At 36.7% G+C, this 21,620-nt stretch overlaps 3 protein-coding genes across 9 annotated transcripts; 1 reads left to right on the top strand and 2 right to left on the bottom strand.

Moving 5' to 3' along the window:
- Positions 1–4: 4 nt before the first annotated feature.
- On the bottom strand, positions 5–11,816 carry LOC140986091 (dihydrolipoyllysine-residue acetyltransferase component 2 of pyruvate dehydrogenase complex, mitochondrial-like). 3 transcript variants are annotated; one of them, XM_073454081.1, is made up of 19 exons: positions 11,554–11,816; positions 10,627–10,720; positions 4,772–4,884; positions 4,591–4,673; positions 4,464–4,504; positions 4,058–4,113; positions 3,896–3,970; positions 3,695–3,787; positions 3,049–3,291; positions 2,853–2,925; positions 2,548–2,645; positions 2,087–2,172; positions 1,925–2,000; positions 1,532–1,599; positions 1,389–1,455; positions 1,174–1,269; positions 993–1,095; positions 814–909; positions 5–372 (listed from the first exon to the last, which is right to left on the bottom strand). In XM_073454081.1, exons 1-19 carry the CDS (start codon positions 11,590–11,592, stop codon positions 302–304), a joined length of 1,671 nt encoding a protein of 556 aa, XP_073310182.1. In that variant the 5' UTR covers positions 11,593–11,816; the 3' UTR covers positions 5–301. The 3 variants fall into 3 exon arrangements, with proteins under 3 accessions (XP_073310182.1, XP_073310183.1, XP_073310184.1); XM_073454082.1 differs by having other exon boundaries at positions 4,464–4,501; XM_073454083.1 differs by having other exon boundaries at positions 4,772–4,881.
- A 1,175-nt stretch (positions 11,817–12,991) lies between these two features.
- LOC140986221 (glycylpeptide N-tetradecanoyltransferase 1-like) lies at positions 12,992–16,231 on the bottom strand. 5 transcript variants are annotated; one of them, XM_073454303.1, is made up of 3 exons: positions 16,022–16,162; positions 14,788–14,846; positions 12,992–14,548 (listed from the first exon to the last, which is right to left on the bottom strand). In XM_073454303.1, exons 2-3 carry the CDS (start codon positions 14,832–14,834, stop codon positions 13,249–13,251), a joined length of 1,347 nt encoding a protein of 448 aa, XP_073310404.1. In that variant the 5' UTR covers positions 14,835–14,846; positions 16,022–16,162; the 3' UTR covers positions 12,992–13,248. The 5 variants fall into 5 exon arrangements, with proteins under 5 accessions (XP_073310404.1, XP_073310403.1, XP_073310405.1 ...); XM_073454302.1 differs by having other exon boundaries at positions 14,788–14,863; positions 16,022–16,154; XM_073454304.1 differs by lacking the exon at positions 16,022–16,162 and adding an exon at positions 15,772–16,000.
- A 988-nt stretch (positions 16,232–17,219) lies between these two features.
- Positions 17,220–20,866, top strand: LOC140986677 (eukaryotic initiation factor 4A-8-like). Its single transcript, XM_073454991.1, has 5 exons — positions 17,220–17,347; positions 18,682–18,751; positions 18,888–18,994; positions 19,261–19,691; positions 20,022–20,866. The coding sequence occupies exons 2-5, from the start codon at positions 18,684–18,686 to the stop codon at positions 20,655–20,657; spliced, it is 1,242 nt and encodes a 413-aa protein (XP_073311092.1). The 5' UTR covers positions 17,220–17,347; positions 18,682–18,683; the 3' UTR covers positions 20,658–20,866.
- Positions 20,867–21,620: the final 754 nt, after the last annotated feature.

Raw genomic sequence — 21,620 nt, 5'->3', positions numbered from 1 at the left:
GAGAGGACAATGTCCTCGACAAGTGACTTATTTAATCAGAAAAGGGTAAAGGGCCTTTACACCACTCTTCATGAGCAAGAACTTAGTTTAGGACACATGCTTCAGTGCCCATTATTCTTCAAAAAAATAGCGTAAACATCATGCTGTCAAAAAACCAAAATATCGATACAATCAGTTGTAGAACTAACAAAGCATTTGAAAGACATCCGTGGCCGTGTCCCATTGCCTCGCTCGCGTGACCTGGTGATTGTCGATACAGGAAGAATTTGGAGAAACTAGTAGAAGAAAGGTAAAAACCGTTTTAAAGCAACATCGACTCTGGATTCTCGATGTAACCTTTGAAAGCCTTCAGCCATTCTGCGCCGATGGCACCTGAAAAAGAGCATCAAAATTATGTTATTAGAACCATCCACGTATAATCAATGGCTTTGGTAGTAGCTTATGATAAAACATAATACAAGGGTAGGTTCATTTTCTATGAGCTCGGGCCAAGCTTTTAAGAATGTCGTAACTAACATTGTATCAAAGCCAGATATCACATATTCAAAATCCCATGATAGTAATTTACTTGTATGTCAATAAGGCAGTCTTGGGTGCTTATTTATGTTTTCTTATTGCCCGAAACCCAACCAGCATATATGTGGGTGCCTTAAATATTAATTTCAAGCATACATTCCCTGATTTCCATATACACGTAAAGGACGTGTTAAGGTATAAAGTTCTTGTTGGACACCACCTGTAAAGCAATGTGTTGGGAAAATTATGATAAACAATTTAATGTGTTATGTTTTAATAAACCAGAGTTTATCTTACCGTCAATTACCCGATGATCACAGCTCAATGTAACAGCCATGAATGATGCGAATTTATACTGGTCAGGACCGGTACCAGGTACGACCCTCTTTTCAGCTGCTCACACATGTTAAGCGGTGAGGATAGACACACACATATAAAAAACATCGGAACTTACACTGAGATGCAGTTCATCTTACCAGAACCAACTGCAAGAATGCCTGATTGTGGAGGATTGATGATGGCACAAAACTGCTTGATATCAAATGGCCCTCCCAAGTTTGAAACCGTGAACGTGCCCCCCTGCATAGAGGGTAGCTTATAGATCCATTTAAAACGCTAGAAGCCATCTAAAAGTAATAAAGTGGGACTTGGTTGCACCTCATAATCTTCCGGTTTCAAGCTGTTTTCTTTTGCTTTCTGAGCTAAATGTTTGACTTCATCAGAAATCTTCGACAAACCTTTCTGGTCAGCATCCTGCAAATATCGGCATAGAGTACTGTCACATGTACTTTTTACAGACTTATATTATTTACGAGTTAAATTCACTGACAAACACTATACAAAATGGCTTGACTTTTGGTGAGACAACTCACCCTAATTACGGGAACATATAACCCTTTATCTGTTTGCACTGCGACATTTATATTCACATTGTGATACCTGTAATGATCAAAATATTTAGAGACTAGTAGCCTCTAATGATTGAAAGCCTACTTAAGTTAATGAAAATACTTACTGGCGAATATAATCATTGGTCCATGAACTATTACATTGAGGAACTTTTCTAAGAGCCAGGGCAGCAGCCTGCAGTAAAATGGTTGGTCCATTGATTAGCAATGAGATATTCGATTTAATCAAAGCCATATCTAAGTTGTTTGAAACAAATGAAGCCTTTCCCAGAGCCCTCACAAAACTGTCAGATCCCCCCAGCAAAAAAAAATGAATTAGAGGAAGACACAAACAATAAATGAAAAGGAGGGAGACTCATTCAAAGTGAATTCCTGATTTGCACCTTTTGGTGTTTTGCCAAAAAAATGACAAGCAGAAGGAAAGGAAACCAGAGCACAGCAGACAGAGATACAGACAAACGAGCTAAATTAAAGAGAATATTTATTCCAAGTTCTCATACTTTAATCACAAGATCATTGACAGATATCCTTTTTCCACCTGAAGCTTCTTGCAATGAATTCAAGTGGCTCCGCAATCTGCAAGAAAAAAAAATAGAAGAGTATAACACAAACAAGACAAATTTTCGAGTGGTAAGTATCATAAATTAGTGCTTAGTACTCACTCCATCAACTTGTCAACCCATGTATCCACAGTTAGGTAATAGTGCGGGATGGTTTGTTTTGATTGCAACAACGAAGACGCTGTGATCTGTCACAGTTGGTAACACAGATTAAACTGGAGTAGAAATTTCAAATCAAAATGTGGCAAGCTATAGACATTAATCCAATTTTTGTCCTCAGAATTTAAATCAATTGCATACAAGCACCCATTGAAGCCCCAAAAAAACCTCAGATTCGATTTCAGTACTAAGACAGAAGCATTGTTGAAAAACATACATCTGATTTTTCTGGTCAAAACAAGTCACACCAAGGGTTTGTATGGCTCAGAACTCCACTTAAGTAACCCCAAACGACTAGATCAAACTTTCTTAATTAATAATGTTTGTGCTGGCAAGATGACAATGATGAAGCTAAAAGCAATCCATCAATGCTGGGAATTTAATATCAAAGCTTAAATTTTTACCTTCCTAATTTGTGTATGAGGGATGTCTGTGTAATCCGGAGCACCAGATGTTGGCTTGCCCACCTTGGGATCTTCTGAAACTCCCTTACCATGAGAAGCTGCAAAACATAGAAGGTGGAAACAGATAAATATACTGTCTCCAAAATAACTGAATGATCCGATGAAAAGGATGTAGAAATGAAAAAGAAGAAAGGAAAAAAAAAGAGCAGCAAAAACAAAGTGACATAACTCGAATGCAAAAAAAAAATCATGTTAGCACTCAGCAGTTCAAAAACTACAAAGAAGCACCAGGCAGAGATAACTACCAAGGTGATCCTCAATATCAGCCTTCACAATTCGTCCCTCTGGACCAGTTCCTTTGATGTTTGAAAGAGATACCTGTAAATGAAACAAATTATCAATGTATAAGATCGTAGCATTTTGGAAAGACACAACAACCATTATATTCCTTTTCAGATATAAAGCAGTTGAATAAATATATAGTTAGAGGATCAAAATTACATTGTTATCTTCTGCTAGTTTCTTGGCAAGAGGACTGGAAAAAGCGCGGTCTCCAGCTGGAGAAGGTGTAGCAGGCTCGGAAGCTTTTGGCTCTGGTGAAGCAACAGGCACTTCTTCGGTCTCTTTTTCAGGTGTGATTGGAGCAGATTGTGATTTTGGAGCTGCTGCAGCAGCTGATGTTGAGGGTTTGTAGTCTTTAAATTTTGCAACATCCTCCTCTTCTTCAACAGTTATGGCAATAATCTAGAGCCAATCATATTATAATCTGGTCATTTACCAAGTGTAGGCAGCTCTTTCATTTTCAGAATCAATGTTTCTTTTGCTTACAACTTCGATAATTAGCACGTAAATTTTATATTAAAAAGCAAATATTGCCATTGACCGTATTCTAGGTCAGATTCAATTTCATAGCAATTTGAAACAACTGATAGATTCAGACGTTAAAAGGAACAGTGTCTCGGTAAATAACAAGAAACTATGACCAACGTAACGGACATCAACTTCTTCCATTTTGTCAAAGATTATTTCATATAAATGTAATTTGATTCTCATGACCTGCTTATCTTCATGTATCTAGACACAATGCTCAGCTGATATGCAAGAGATGGGCTGAACTAAAAGTCCTAACACCTTATCATACACATACCTCGCCAACTTTTATCCCACTTGAGCCATCACCACGTAAAATTTTTGCAAGATATCCTTCCTCCATGCACTCCATTTCAACCGTAGCTTTGTCCTGGAGATATTAAGGGAATATAAAAATTTGATATACAAAATTTTGATGAACATTATGAAGAACTAAATTCACTGAAGAAAAGACAGCACGGAAATTGAAAGGACGCACGGTTTCCACTTCACAGAGCACTTCTCCTGTAGAAACTTTGTCGCCCTCTTTCTTCAACCACCTAGCAATATTTCCCTGCAATATTGTAATAGAAGAAGCATTTAGTATGGTAGTGGTATGTACAGAATGAGATGACTAGGATAATATTGGAATTATGCTTGCCTCTGTCATGGTAGGTGACAGAGAAGGCATCCCAATCTCTTCGTGTGGCGGAAGACCTGAAAGTGGCAAAATTGGTGTAGATAGATACACCTCAAAACAAAAGCTTTTGCGAATGATGTAAATCAAACAAAACAATCCAACATCCTAGCAAGTAGCGACTAAGGTCGAAATATGGAGTTCATTATACGCGTTAAGATTTTACATTGAGTGTTAACTTTAAACTGTGGAAGAAGTAACTTCAATATGTCATCATTTAACAGAGAAACATAGTTTTCAAACACGGAGAACAAGAGGCCAGACCCACATCTAACCTTCCAATATCAATTAATTTAATAGCCTGTGTCACAAGGGTGAAGCTTCAGGTTTTCAAAGTGATTTACTAGTATTAATCCAATATAAAACTAACCTGACTCTGTTGAAAAACTTCTGGCTGAGCTTCGATGTCTACTGGACATAATTAAAATAGGAGCGATGAGATCATTTTTCAGTTCATGAAGGCAGAAGTTGCAATAAAAACTATCAAGCATAAAAACCTGTCAAACTCTACGCCTATTGCTGATGCATGCATCTTCCGTGCGAACAGAGTATTTCCCTTGCACATTTTCATAGTTAATTCCTGCATTACATAATTTAAACTTCAACTTACCAAATAACAGTCTAATAATCCCACAGCATGCTAATAAGAAAGGATGATTTTTCAATGAATCTAATCACCTTGGTGGGATTCACTGCTCGGCTACTGATAGAAAAACAGTCTTCACTGGAAAACTTAGAAATGCCACGCTTGTCTCCAGATCCAAGACCAAGTTGTCTGGACCTTGAAACTTCTGTAGAACAACACACATCACATTGAATGAATAACCGAAATGCAAGAGCATAATACAGAACACAATAATGTCATACAAGAAGGTACTACAATCTTGCTATGAAAGTCCCTAATTCCATCTGAGTAGGGTAATTTGTAATGATTCTCTATCTTGCAACACCTCTTTACACAGCACATAGTTGAAAATTTTAAGTGATTTAAGTAACTAAAGCATCATCATTCTGTCATTTAAATGCAAACATGACCTAACTGCCTAACAAAAAGAAAATTTGATCCGGCACCTAAGTTAAGAGCATCTTAAGCATTGATGTGCAGAAAACATAGAAGCTAACCACTCCTTGCTGAAAATTTAAATCTTCAGAAACAAACATGTGATGCCAACTTGATGGATAGATGAATAATGATTTTGGTCAAAAAGCACATCTACAGAGATTTGTGTTGCATTTTAAGTTCCACAATAGTTGGATACTCAAGCAGCAGGAAACCAATGTAAGAAGTCCATTGCCAAAGAAGGGGTAACATAGTGCCAGTTTAGCAGGTTCCAAGGACCGCATTCTCGTAAACATCCCTATAGAACTATTTTTAGGTGAAACATAACCTCCATAAATTTACTCAAATAGAAAGCATAATCTTCATTGGTGGAAGGTGGGCACCACCTCACTTATGTAGGTTTTAAGAATATAATTCTCTACTTTATTGAAGGAAAAGCCGCAGCTTATATAGTACAGGAGAGAGAAAGAAGCTGAAACAAAAACCTAGTAAAAATAGGATCTGCCTAACAACCAACTAGATAAGATGACAACTAATAACCTAACAACCAACTAGATAAGATGACAACTAATAATTAAATAAATAAATCAATAATGGAAGAAAACCCTGATAATTCTAACACTCCCCCTCAAGTTGGTGCATAAATGTCAAACATGCCCAACTTGCTTACAAGGCCCTCGAACACAGGTTTGAACAGGCCCTTTGTGAAGATATCAGCCACCTGTGCTGAGGAAGGAACAAATGGTGTGCAGATCAGACCTTGATCCAGTTTCTCCTTTATGAAGTGCCTGTCCACTTCAATATGTTTGGTTCGGTCATGCTGAACTGGATTGTGAGCTATACTAATCGCCGCCTTATTGTCACAATATAATCTGATCGGTAATGTAAACTCAAGCCTCAAATCTTTCATAACACGTTGAGCCCACAAAACTTCAGTTATCCCATTAGCCATTGCCCTAAATTCAGCATCTGCACTACTACGAGCTACCACACTCTGCTTTTTACTTCTCCACGTGACTAGATTTCCCCATAGAAACGTGCAGTAACCCGATGTAGACTTCCTATCTGTCACAGAACCAGCCCAATCAGCATCAGTATATACCTCAATATTCCTGCTGCCACTCTTCTTGAAACAAAGTCCTTTGCCCGGGCATCCTTTCAGGTACCTTAAGATCCTATTTGCTGCTTCAAGATGATCTCTAGACGGCGCGTGCATAAACTGACTGACAAGGCTAACCGCAAAAGCTATGTCGGGTCGAGTATGAGAGAGGTAAATCAGTTTGCCAACTAGCCTCTGATACTGATGCACATCGGCCGGAGATTTGCAGCTCATCTCGCCAAGTTTCTTGTTTGCATCAATAGGAGTATCTACTGGTTTACACCCACTCATACCAGTTTCCTCCAGAAGATCGAGTATATACTTGCGCTGAGAAACAACAAGTCCTTTCTTAGATCGTGCGAATTCCATGGCCAGAAAGTACTTTAGTCCTCCTAGGTCTTTGATCTCGAATTCTTTGGATAGTCTAGTTTTTAGTGAACTCATTTCCTCAATGTCATCACCTGTGAGAATAATATCATCCACATAGACAATTAAAATTGAGACTCTTGACCCTGAGAACTTCATGAACATAGTATGATCGGATTGAGCTTGTAGGTATCCTTGATCCAGAACAAAACTTGTGAATCTGCCAAACCATGCCCTTGGGGACTGTTTAAGTCCATATAGGGCCTTTTGTAGCTTGCATACCTTAGTCCCGAAGTTAGTTTCAAAGCCGGGAGGGGGATCCATGAACACTTCCTCGTCTAGGTTACCATTTAGGAAGGCATTCTTTACATCAAGCTGCTGTAAAGGCCAGTCCAGATTGACTGCAATTGACAACAAGATTTGAACTGTATTCATCATAGCAACTGGAGCAAATGTCTCTGAATAATCAATACCGTAGGTCTGAGTGAACCCCTTTGCAACCAGCCGTGCTTTGTACCTGTCAAGGCTTCCATCAGCATTGAACTTGGGTGTAAAAACCCACTTGCATCCTACGGTTGTTTTTCCTTTAGGCAGACTCTCCATTGCCCACGTCTGATTCTTCTCAAGGGCACCAATCTCCTCATAAACAGCTTCCTTCCACTCAGGACTTTCTAGGGCTTCTTGTATATTTTTTGGTATGTGTACAGAGGAAACATTTCCTGAAAAGGTTGAGAATTTTGGGGACAATCTATTGTAGGTAACAAAGTTAGATACAGGGTATTTAGCACAAGACCTTTTTTCTTTTCTAAGGGCAATTGGGAGATCAAGGGGGTCTGAGACCTTACCTTCAGGAGATGGCTCTTGGTCAGATGCTTGAGAATGAAGAGGTACGGTGTCTCTAACTTCTTGATTTGGAAATCTTCTCTGGTAGACTTGATCGTAGAATTTTCCCTGTTGATTATTGATTTTATTAATCGGAGAACTCTGAGAATTAGTTTGACCATTAGGTCCAATGTCATTATTATGCAGTTTATCCGTGTTAGGAGTCGATGGGGAAATAGGCGATTCCTCAACCAGATTTATAGGGTTTTGTTCTAGAGTGTTAGTTGTCCCCTTATTATGTTCAGAAGAGGAGTCATTACTCAGTATATTTTTATTATTTTGGTTTGAAATAGTAGAAGGAAACATTTCCAACATTTCCGAACCTCTTAACATTTCCGAATCTTCAACACCTCTTAACTTCCCCTGAAGATGAGTCCCAAAATATGATCTATCTTCAAAAAACGCTACATCGAAAGAAGTATACATTTTTTTGGACATTGGATCAAAACACTTATAACCCTTTTGAGTAGAGCCATACCCTACAAACACGCATTTTTTTGCCTTAGGATCTAACTTACTCATGTTTCGATCCAAATTTCTTACAAAAACAGTACAACCAAACGTGCGCAAGGTGAGGGGATTTGAAAACAATTTAGAGTTTGGAAAGTGTTCCTTAAGTTTATCAAGAGGAGTCTGAAAATTTAACACCTTAGAAGGTAACCTATTCATCAAATATACTGCAGTCAAGACTGCTTCTCCCCACAAGTATTTAGGAACCTTATTGGTGAATAGGAGTGCACGAGTTATTTCCAAAATGTGCCTATTTTTTCTCTCAGCCACACCATTCTGTTGTGGACTATCAGGGCATGAACTTTGTTGAACAATACCTTTCTCTTTAAAAAATTGTCCTAAAATTTCCCTAAAATACTCTCCTCCATTGTCATTTCTTAACATTTGCACATTTGTTTGAAACTGAGTATTAATCATATGGTTGAAGTGTTTAAAAACAGTCTCCACTTCTGATTTTTCTTTCAATAAAAACACCCAACATGCACGAGTATGATCATCTATGAACGTTACAAACCATCTTTTACCAAAACAGCTAGTGACACGAGAAGGACCCCAAACATCACTATGAATTAGTGAGAAGGGTCTGCTCGGTTGATAGTGTCTTGGAGGATAAAAGGATCTATGATGTTTTGCCAAGGCACAAATTTCACATTTAAATATAGAGGGATTTTTATTCAAAAATAACTTGGGAAACAAATGTTGCATATAATGGAAACTAGGATGTCCTAAACGGAAATGCCATAAATAAATCTCATTATTCGGATCAATAAAAGTAGTTTTCAACCCGGAAAAAACTTGAGCAAGTTTACAAGATTCGGTTTCACCATCAAGAATATAGAGACCACCGTATTCTCTAGCATTGCCAATCATCTTCCCCGAGACCACATCCTGAAAGTCACAATGAGAATCATTAAATTTAACTTGGCATTGAAGGTCACGGGTTAGTTTACTTATTGAGATAAGGCTACATGACAATTTAGGGACATGGAGAACATTTAGCAGGGTTATGGTGGATGACAGTTTAATGTCTCCCATTCCTGCAATAGGAGTGAAGGAGCCATCTGCAATTCTAACTTTCCTATTCCCTGCACATGGTTTATAGGTAGAAAAAAATGTAGGGGACCCGGTCATATGGTCAGTTACACTTGAATCTATGATCCAGGTACAATCAGGCTGAGAACACAAGAGAGACATACCAGGGACTTTACCATTTTGAGCAAGGGTACAATTGGAAGGTGTTGGGTTCGATGGTTGAAGTAACCTGAGAAGCTGATCTATCTGGTCCTTAGTGAACGAAAACTGTCCAGAGTTGGTTGATGTCCCTTGTGTTGGTTCAGAAGTAGTTTGCAGGGCTCTCTCAGGACGTTTCTTCCAGTCGGCGGGCTTTCCATGAAGCTTCCAACATGTCTCACGAGTATGCCATGCCTTTTTGCAATGGTCACACCATGGCTTCTTCTTCTTGTCGAGGTTGTATCCTGGATCAGTACCGCGGGACACAAGAGCAGATGTATCATTCGCAGACCCTCCATTAGTCTCATGTATCACCTGGTTATTCATAACCTTTTTTCTGCTTTCTTCTTGGCGAATCTCAGAGAAAACTTCTCTGATTGATGGAAGAGGTCTTCGGCCAAGTATTCTCCCCTTGACTTCATCCAAGTCTTGACTCATTCCAGCCAAGAATACATAGACACGATCATTCTCTTCCCTCTTCTTCTGCCTCGCAAAGTCCTCCTTGCTCTCCCACACATCATCATAATGTTGGTCTAGCTCCTGCCACAGGGCCGCCATCTCGTTGTAGTAGATTGTAACCTCCCTATCATTTTGCTTCAAGTTCCAGAGTTTTGTTTTTAACTCAAAAATCTGGGAAGAATTCTCAGAGTCAGAATAGGTCTCTCTGACTGAATCCCACACCTCTTTCGCGGTCTTCATAAACATGTGGGGTTTAGCAATGGAAAGTTCCATTGAATTGAGAAGCCATGCCATGACCAGAGAGTTCTCCGACCTCCATGTCTTGAAGGTTGGCTCTGCCTCTGCAGGTTTGGCTGTTTCTCCAGTCAGATATCCTAGTTTTCCTCGTCCATCAACTGCCAACTTTACTGATTGAGACCACTCCAGAAAATTCTGACCATTTAACCGATGGACAGTAATTTGAATTGAGTTAGACGTCATGTCGTGTATAGGGGTAGGAGCAGTATTTCCTGAGGTTACCTCTGTCTCAGATGTTAATCCGAATGAGCCAAAGGTTACACCTTTATTGCCAGCGTTTGCTGCCATGAAGGAAAATTAAAGGCGCTCTGATACCATGTAGGTTTTAAGAATATAATTCTCTACTTTATTGAAGGAAAAGCCGCAGCTTATATAGTACAGGAGAGAGAAAGAAGCTGAAACAAAAACCTAGTAAAAATAGGATCTGCCTAACAACCAACTAGATAAGATGACAACTAATAACCTAACAACCAACTAGATAAGATGACAACTAATAATTAAATAAATAAATCAATAATGGAAGAAAACCCTGATAATTCTAACACATTACATATCCTCTCAGCCCTCCAATTGAGGAGAGAGACAACGCTTGTACTAAAGCAATCTCAAATAGAATTATCAGAAACTTACCATCTATTTTATCGACTGATGGCCTGGCATTATGTGTAAACCAGCGCATCATGATCGCACGATCATTTCGCAAAACGTTCTGGGCAAGTCTGAACTGTAAAGCAAACCAAAATGGCAAGGGAGTAATTCAAAATACAAATTGGAAAAAGTGAGAGCAGTGGATCATCAAGCAGCAACAGGGAAATGCTGACCCATTGTCTGTTTGATGAGTAACATCCATTGAGTGAAGATAAAGATGAAGATGACCATATAGCACATTTATTGACATTACTATACCCACATTAATATGAGTTCATAAGCCACTATCAGAATTAAAATCAACAATCCTTTTACAATGATCCCAAGTTGAACCAAGAAATCTGGAATGCTGATGTTAATGAAACATTCTGCTTTTTCAAATTGTCAAATGTTCACAGGATAAGAGTCCCATTTCAGATATTACTTTGAGATGCTCTCAACGAACGGCACATGTAATCAAACTTGCCAAGCAAACAATAAATTTGGGGTCAATAGATTATCTAATAAATCTTAAATTCCTAAGCGGCATTATCCTTCCTGCAACCATACATAAAACCCAATTCCAGAATTTACAACTTAAAGATAGACTACCCACGGAAATACAATGATAGCAGTTTATGCTGCAAAAGTTCAGATTAAAATATGGCCAAAAGGAAAGATCCAAAACCCAGATTTAAATATATAAATAAAAAGGGAATGATGATGTCTCAGGTTGAGCTGACTGACAAAAGTGAAACACATACAAATTCGCAAAATAATTATAATAACACCACCACCAACAATCACACAAACAGAAACCTTGCTATACAAAATGAAATCATAAAAAGCCTTACAGGCATCAAATGGAAAAACATCAAAGCAAAAACAAAATCATCTGATCAACAATTCAAGACCATCAAAATGCGGTACCTTTTTGGAGTGATTGAGAATTCTTGAAGCGTAAGTCATGACGAAATCCGCCAGATTACGATCAATTACGTTGGTTTGAGTTACTAAGAAGAAATCTCGGGCTGGGTTTCGAACATGATAATATATGCAGCATAAAATGATACTTTAATCGGACATATATGTGTGAGTCAGCAGAGAACAGATCGAAAGAGTTCCGGACACCTTCCCACCTCGCTTTGCGTTTTCTAGATCAATTACTCCGCCGATGTTGACATTGGTCAAGGTAAGAGTCGCATTAGCGACTTCTTTAATTAAAATTTGATTTTATGTAAAATGTTGGAAACTTCATTCTCAAGTTATAATCCATATAATCTCGAAAAAATAAGAAGCTATAATCCATTTGGTAACGCAACTTATAAAAGTTTTGCATAGAAAATTACTTATAAAATATTTTTATAAAGTGATTTTATAACAATTGTTGTTACACAAATTTCTGTGAGATAGATCTCCGACTCACAATTCATGAAAAATATTATTTTTCATATTAGATAAGATTTGAATCTATCTGTCACACGGATATAAACCTGTGAGACTGCTAATAAGATACTACTCTTGTCGTGAATGAATTCAAATAATATTTTTAATATTTAAGAATACCATTATTTTCTCGTTTCATGCTATTATATCACATCTAGTGGTGTGGAATCAATCTATTCGGTTACCGACCGAATCGAATAGACATATAACCGATTTTATTTCCGAATAACCGAACCGATCGAAATATTCAAAGAAACTGAAATAACCGAACCGATTTTCAAATCGATTATTTCGGTTATCGACCGAAATAACCGATATTTTTTTTAAAAAAATCGAATTTTAACTCACAAAAAAAGAAAACAATGCATAACAAAAAACATTGAAAAAAATATTAATAAAAAATAGAAATATTGAAGATAAAATCATTGGACGAATGAACTTCCTTCTAATGTATAAAAATTGAGCTTCATTCTAATGTATTTTAATGCACATATACAATTTAAANACCCGATTTAACTGAATTTACCTATTGATTAAAATTTCAGAACCGAACTTCATAATTAACCGAATTGAATTTCAGATTTAATTCGATTCAGTCGATTAATTCGGTTTAACCTAAATTTTGCACCACCCTAATCACATCACTGAAATAGCATATTATTTTTTGTATTTAACAATGAAATCGATTATTATGATGTAATTTTTTTTTTGTATTTAACAATGAAATCGATTATTATGATGTAATTTTTTTTTCGTGAACATTAATTCACCAAATTTTATGTTGCCCAACATAACCATTTCTTCAAAAATCAACTTTCCGAAAACAAAGAAACCAATGAATTTTCATTGAGTGCAAATGCTTTTACAACCTAAATATCATTCAAATTTATACCAAAGAACTCAGACAAATTGGAGAAAAAAATGATGCAGAAAACAGACAAGATTCATCAAACAGCGTAACTTTCACAACAGTTCAAAGACAAGCCAACATAACATAAAGAAACTCAGTGCAGGTGTCCGATCACAATTTAATTCATCTCTGTTTGTTTTATAATAATTAAACACTAAAAACAGATGCAATTATGAAGAGCGGCGATTTCAGTAATGGAATGAGAAGTTTGCCGAGATCACAAAAATGCTTCCTGGTCCCTCCGTGGCCGAACCGCGCGAGTTCTAACTCTACAAGAGCACAAGCCCAAGCTCAGATGCTCTTAAAACATGCTTGAGCCGATAGTTGTACAGATAGTAGTGAAGTTTCCCATCTCCCGGTCCAAATTTCAGTTCCTTCAAGAATGTCTCGTTTTGCATAACATCCAACGCATTAAAAACATCAAATTCCTTCTTCTTGGCCACGACAAGAGCATCATTCATCAGATGAAGTAATGGGGTCTTTGTCGACACATTGTAGTAAGAGTATGCGGCCTTAAGAGTCGAATAGTTTTGGTTCCCGAGTATGGAAGAAGGAAGGGTGTAAAAGCTGCAAAAATCTGTGATTTCATGTGTATCGGGACTCTCCACCAAATAACTATCCACAACATTCTCCTGTGGAAGCATCCAGTGCTCTACATCATTCTCATCAAAGTCCGGTGCCACGACAAATTGCTTCAAGTAATTTCTAAGCAACCGTGTTACTGCCGGGAGATCGTGCCGTTCCATCTTTCTAAACCCGGGAATTGATGTCTGGTCAGGTAACTTGTATAGCTTGATCGTCCGGCTCATCGTCATTCTTGCACCGAGCCTCGAAAACCCCACATCGATTAGTTTCTTGGGATTCAAAGATCGGTGCCAATACTGACAAGTCGTGATTGGCGTGGGAAGGACAACTCCAGCAGTATAAGCCGCTTGCCATATATTCTCCAAATGAATTCTTCGGGTAACCTCTTTAATCATGACTGGAGCAAGTCTTTTGGATCGAAGCTTCTTGTGCACACACAAAAAGTTTACCTCGGCCATCAACACAACAGTATCCCGAACCCGGATTTTTGCAGGGATCCCAGTAATGAATGCAACCAATTTTTTTGAAGTCTTCACCCTCACTCCAATATGCCAGCTCCTAAAATAACCAGGAGGGCGAAGGGCCCAACAAAGAAACTCCTTCGAGTAGTTGAACCTGAACATATTCTCATCATCCTCAACATAATTGTTTGTCAACAGAGTATACACTTCATTGCACACCTCTTCAGAGTCTATATCACATGTAATCCACTCGTAAGGAGTCGGGAGATTGTATGGTTCTTGTTTAACTTCAGACAAAGGTGTCGGTTGCTCGATTGGGCCTTCCGGAAGGCTCGTATTTCCAAGATCCTTGAATTGGCCAACAGGTTGCGTTTCCCAAAACTTGTGCCTCTTAGCCAGTGAGAGAGACTCTTGGACCTTCTTTGCCAAGGTATCAATTGTTACTTCGTTCTCATTGTCAGACGATACATTATTATCCCCTGAAGAAACGAGGTCTTCAGTTGGTGCATTGTTATCAGCCATCCTAGAAAAGGTTCAGTTCTCAAGTGAATGAAAAGAGCAGCACAAACGATTAATCAAACAAACAAAAGACAATATCCCAAGGAACGCTCTAGTACAAAGAATTCAATACAAGCATGAGATATAAGGCAAAGAACAGCAGCTGTTTAGGACCAATAAATTTGTCTATATCATCCACAGATTAAGCTGAATGGGTTACTGGATTAGCATTCAAAAAAACCACAAAACGAGCTTCAAACTTACTGCCAGATTGGATAGACTCCAACATCAGCAACGTCTTCTTGATGCATACACTATAATGTCTACCCACAACATGCAACTTATTCATCAAAATACAATAGCCAACGGATTAGTGAAGATTTGTCACAGCAAGGTAAGATATAGTTCAAATTCTACACAAACTTAACATTCTCAGTAGATCAAGATCAAAAACAATAATGTGCGAATAAAATTAATATAAAAGGGGAAGAAATTTAAAGCATTTTTTCAAACTCATATATTTTGGAATAAAAAAAATAACTTTGATTTTATTTTCATCACATAGCTCGGCCCTAACACGAATTTCCTGTCAGTTATCCGCCAGCTGAACAGCGAATAATACTGAACAGCAAGGTTCTAAAAAGCGTGAAGCGCCCCGAAGCGAGGATGTCGAGCTCCAAGATTTTCAAGTTTAAGCGAGATTAGCACAAACTTAAGCGTGAAAAAACGTTTTTTTATCTTTAGTGTAATTGTAATTATCTCAAACGAATAAATAGATAAAATAATACATAAATATGATAAACTTAAGTCTGATGCATTAATTTTCATATTTATAGAAGCATAAAAATATCAAAATTACAATCTTTATTTGTTTTTTCAACTTGACCAAATTAAAAATGTTAAATATTTGTCAAATCATTATCAGACACGCTTAATCATAATTAAAATTAAAAAATAAACATCTAAATTATAAACCTAATTTATTATTTTAAAATAAAAAGGCATACCTTCAAAATAAAAAATTAAAAAATAAATAGATGTGATTAATTGTGCTTAAGTACACTTAATTAAATGCTTTAATTATGTTTAATTCGGTCAAACTCCAGTTTGACTGCTTTTTCCGCTTTCTCCGAAACATGTCGTTTTTGCCGAGCTTCAAACATATGCGCGCTTAAGCCCCGTTTAAGCTGGCTTTTTATAACACTGCTGAATAGTGAACTAGAAAACCTAAACTCTCATATTACCTACCTTGATATACTTGGCTAATGGAAACTCTGATTCAAGTATGTAATCAATCGCGTAAGCAAACAACTTGTCACCTAGATATCACAGTTTCAAGCAAACCCAGATCCAAATCATAATAAAGGATCAGAAATTTCCATTATTCGTTGCAGTTCATCATAAATTTCACAACAACTCGAAAATTAGCCAAAAACCATAACATCCTAGCAAGACGACATTATTGACAATCAAAAATAGAATCGCGACAGTGCGTCACCTTAAATCCGATATTGGATTTCGACGAAGGCAACCGATGGAGATCTGAGAAATTTGATGCAGATCACACAAGAGAACCTGAATAAGGGAAATTATTTGGGGGGACAGAAGGCCAAAGGCTTAGCAGAGCATCGGAAACGACGTAAAAATCGCGTGGATATGAAGGAATTTGGGCTAAAGCTATGAACCTGGAATGTTAGCGTTTTTATTTATCATTAAAACAAATGCTTGATAAATCATAATAATAATATTATTATAATTCAAAAATAAGGATATATTGCTCTATGGAATTTAGTTTTTTTCACCTATTTTCAGAGAAGATATATTTGTACCATACCTTATCAAAAATACATATAGTATGTTGTATCGAAAATTATGATATTAAAAATATTTATATTTTATACCGTACCGAAAATTACGTTATTAAAAATTATGTATAATTATTATGCCGATTATACCGAAATGTTGTGGTATACCGAAATTTCGATACAATATCGGTATATACCGTTTTATAACGAAAAATACCTTATATTTTTTTAAATAATTTAACTTTGTTATTTAAAAATATCATATATTTTTAATTTATATATATTATTTCGATATATATATCGAAAATTTTCAAATTCTATATCGTTACTGACAAAAAATTTGGTATTGATTGATATTGTATCGAAAAATTGCGATAAATTCAGTATTTTTTGATATGATAATCTCGATATACTGAAAATTCAATAATTTTTCTCACGGAGCCTTGAGCATTTTTTGTAAATATAACATGAACTTTTGATCTAGCTCGTGAGCCGAGCTCTAGCCTTTTATTTTGATATCGAAGATTCATTTCTTAGAGTCACACACACACACACACACACACGAATCTTTATCTGTGAGACGAATAAATCATGTCTATATTTATAATAATAAGTAATATTTTTGACATAAAAATTAAAATTTTTTACGAATGACTCAAATAAAAAATTTATCCCATAAAATTAATTAATAAGATTATCTCACAATTTTTTTTTTTTACTTTTTTGTATTCTAGGAGAAAAAAGAGGACAATGGGCCTATGTTAAAGAATAAAGGGGAGGCCAGTTTAGGAAAAAAGAAAGACAATGGTAAAGCAAAGCCTGTGTTAACGGGTAGGGGCAATTAGGGAAAACCAAAAAATAGGGAGGGCAAAGCCTATATATAAAGGCAAACCCTCGGGGATTTCATTTATAACCACTATTTTCAGTTCTCACTCCACGGCGCAGATCCGAGGAGTAAGCGACACTTATATAGATCCCACCACAAGTATTCTCTGTGTTTTTCTCATCCAGATTCAAAGGTTTCTATCTTTTTTCGATTTCTCTTATGTGTCTTTTTGGATCTGTCGTTGTGTTCTTTGTCGTAAAAAAGGTTACACTTACAGTTTGATGATGATGATAAGTCTATGTTTTTTTTGTTATTTGTGTCTTGTTCCTTGTTGTTTTTGAAGATCTTGAAACTGTGTTTGTTTGAGTATTTTTTGTTTGTAAGGGTGTGGATTTTGCGACATGCATCCCGTGTGACAATGCAGAGACTTATGCGGATCTTTTTTTAATATTGGTTTGGTGCATGAGCTTGAATTCATTGGTTGAACGTTTATGTTTGTCGGTTAGGGACTGATTGTTATATTTTGGTTGTGGATAATTGTGAAATTTTAACGCATGAACAGAGTAACGTTTTTGATGGTATCTAACTAGAGTAGCTTGATGCGTAATTTTTATGGTGCTGTTTAGATATTTTACTCTGAAGAGAAGATTGATGTTTTTTTTTTGCATGAAAGATTGATCTTGGGGGAGAGAGCAAAAGGGCTACCTTTTATTGCGGATAAGATAGCCCTTTGCCCCTTAGAACAGCTTCCCCGAACATGAGAACAGAAGTTTAATGCTCGTAATCCACATTGCATGGCTTGCGAGTTTGGCTCTTCTGATACATTTTTCTTTCGAACATAAAGGGTTGTGCCATTGGCTCATTTAAAAAAAATTCCTCTCGGTTATTCTTACTCTGTGTTTTACTTTTTACCCCCCAACAAACTACGTCTTATCTGTCTTTCATCCTGGTTTCTAGTTCATGATACTCTGTTTTCTCAAATGTCCTTTTAATTCAAGCCTTTTCGTAACCAATACTAATATTAAGCCCCCNCCTGGTTTCTAGTTCATGATACTCTGTTTTCTCAAATTTCCTTTTAATTCAAACCTTTTCATAACTAACATATCATGGATGTTTTTTTTATGAATATTTACTTTGCTGGCACGAGTGCCTTTATTACTCACAGAAGATTGTCAAGTTTGATGAATTTTGCGGTTGATGGTAAAATGACTACTGCCTTGTTGAGGATTTCACCATCGATGTTGGATAAGCCCCCTCCCCTTTGTGAAAATCTTCCCTAAATACGTAAAAAGAACTTTAATGTGTATGATCCACATTGAATGACTTGCAAGTTTGACACTTTTTGTACATTTTCTGTTTAAAATAAAATGGATGTAGCTCTGTCTCTTTACTTATAGTGGTTGGAACCCCCCAAAAATTAAAACTTCACTTTTGCCGTCCTGCCCAGTTTCTATTTCTTGAAATTCCATTTTCTGATTTCCAATATAAATTTAATTTATTGTTACTAACATATCTAGAACATTGCAGATATGGCAGGTTTGGCACCAGAAGGATCTCAATTTGATGCTCGTCAGTATGACTCAAAGATGAATGAGTTGTAAGTACCTTTCTCTTTCAGATTATGCATGATTCCTTTTTTTTATGTTTTCCCCAGATGTTCGATGGAGTACTTGAAACCAAGTAAATGGTCATATACTTGGATAGATTATTTATATGTTTATTTTTTGGTGCAGGCTCCAAGCCGATGGACAAGAATTTTTCACATCTTATGATGAAATATACGATAGTTTTGATGTCATGAATCTCCAAGAGAACCTCCTTAGAGGCATTTATGCTTATGGTATGTCCATGATACACACATATTTTAAATTCAGCAACATGACATAACTTCTACACGTGTATTTTAAATTCAGCAACATGACATTTTCTACACGTCTATTTTAAATTCAGCAACATGACATAGCTTATAATGATTTCTTGTGGAGCTCATCCATGGATCAGCTATAAGTCAAATCTAGTTCATTGCATAGACTCTGCTTGTTCTGGGCTTCTTCTGGGATGAGGTAGAAATTTAACCTTTTAATCCTTGGACTTTTACTCATACAGGTTTCGAGAAACCATCTGCAATCCAGCAGAGAGGAATTGTTCCATTCTGTAAGGGACTCGATGTTATTCAGCAGGCTCAGTCTGGAACAGGGAAAACTGCAACCTTCTGTTCAGGCATATTGCAGCAGCTTGATTATGGTTTAACTCAATGCCAGGCCTTGGTTTTGGCACCCACAAGAGAACTTGCTCAACAAATCGAGAAGGTCATGCGAGCACTTGGTGACTACCTTGGCGTGAAGGTCCATGCTTGCGTTGGTGGAACTAGTGTTCGTGAGGACCAGCGTATTTTGTCAGCTGGTGTTCATGTCGTTGTCGGTACCCCTGGTCGTGTGTTTGACATGCTGCGTAGACAGTCACTTCGTGCTGATTACATCAGAATGTTTGTGTTGGATGAAGCAGATGAAATGCTGTCTCGAGGTTTTAAGGATCAGGTATGTCTATATCTGGTTTCATTATGCTCTCAGATTACCCAACAAAGTGGGTATTTACAAAAGTATGTACATATACTAATATACACAGGGGCATATCCGGGATTCGGAACGAGGGCACTAAATTTATTTTAAGGGTAAAACATAAAATTTGAAGAAAATTTATTCATACATAAAATTTGAAATTTATTTTTATTGAGAGGGTATTCATTTCACTTTGACGTCGTTAGATCTGTGCCTAGATATAGACTTCTGGTCGTGTTTGTCACTGGTTACGACTCTTTTTATCATTCTGGGCCAGTCATATTGATGCTTAGACTCCTGTACTGCCAGATATATGACATCTTCCAGTTGCTGCCATCTAAAGTTCAAATCGGGGTATTCTCTGCCACAATGCCTCCTGAAGCCCTCGAAATTACCAGGAAGTTCATGAACAAGCCTGTTCGAATTTTGGTGAAACGGGATGAGCTAACTCTCGAGGGTATCAAGCAATTCTACGTGAATGTTGAAAAGGAAGATTGGAAGTTAGAAACTCTCTGCGATCTTTATGAAACACTGGCCATCACCCAGAGTGTCATCTTTGTGAACACAAGACGAAAGGTAGATTGGCTGACTGACAAAATGCGAAGCCGTGACCACACTGTCTCGGCAACACATGGAGACATGGACCAGAACACTCGGGACATTATCATGCGTGAATTTCGCTCTGGCTCGTCTCGTGTCCTTATCACAACTGATCTCTTGGCTCGTGGGATAGATGTGCAGCAAGTATCTCTGGTCATAAACTATGATCTTCCTACTCAGCCAGAGAATTATTTGCATCGTATTGGGAGAAGTGGAAGATTTGGAAGAAAAGGAGTCTCCATAAATTTCTTGACTGCGGATGATGAGAAAATGGTGCATGATATTCAAAAATTCTACAATGTTGTCATTGAAGAACTCCCGTCCAACGTTGGTGATCTTCTTTGAGGTCCTTCGAGGTATTTTCTCATCTTAACGAGCTCTATTTTCTTGTTGATTCGTTTTGCAAAGATAATTGTTTCCCAAGGTGAAATGGAATGCATGACCATTCTTGTGGGCATAATACTAATGCAAATTTTGGTCTCTAGGTAGTATTTTTGTACCTTAATTCAATTTTTAACCAAATTTTGTTTTAATTTAATGGAGTTTATTTTGCATTTTGTTCTGATTTTCTTTAATGCCATTCAGCAGTTGTCATTTGATCTACTTTAGTACCTTGTCGTGTTAGATCAGATCGCACAAATTTACAATTACATTTACTTTGAGGTTCACAAAACCTTCTGAATTTTCCTTCTCTCGTACGCAAATTCCCATTAGCCTTTTCTCAAACTTATCATGCAGTAATTTCATGACATACTTCTACCAAAGGAGAACCCTTCTTTAACAAAAAATTAATATAGTTTATAACGAACTTATGATTTAGAATGCAAGATCGCATACACAACATATGATAATTTGGAACATTTGGAGAGATTTAATTTGAGATTCAAAAAATAGATAAAATTTTAAGTATATATTTTATTAATTTACAAATTTGTTACATAAAGTAGAATGTATTTCAAATGCATTTAGTGTTGAGTGAAGTTGATTGAAATTCATTCTAAGTGATGAATTTGAAGTTTATGTTAATTTTTTTTAAAATTACAAAAATACTTTTGAATATATTTGAAATCAAATGAGTTTGATATCTATGAATCTAAATGATACTTAACATAATAGATAGGAATTTAACTTTAATATACATATCATGTAATAATTACAATTTGTAAATATTATGAATTCTAATAGTATATGTGGTCTAAATAATCATTGATTCTATAAGATACAATATCATATAATTTCTCGTTTGATATTCGCTCAAAACCCATAAAAATATATACTAGACATGATATTATAAAACATTTATTTTTA

The sequence above is a fragment of the Primulina huaijiensis genome, chromosome 10 (genome assembly GCF_012295235.1).
Source record: "Primulina huaijiensis isolate GDHJ02 chromosome 10, ASM1229523v2, whole genome shotgun sequence".
Lineage (NCBI taxonomy): Eukaryota > Viridiplantae > Streptophyta > Magnoliopsida > Lamiales > Gesneriaceae > Primulina > Primulina huaijiensis.
Note: the sequence above shows the minus strand (reverse complement) of the source record. Positions and strands in the feature narration are given on the sequence as shown.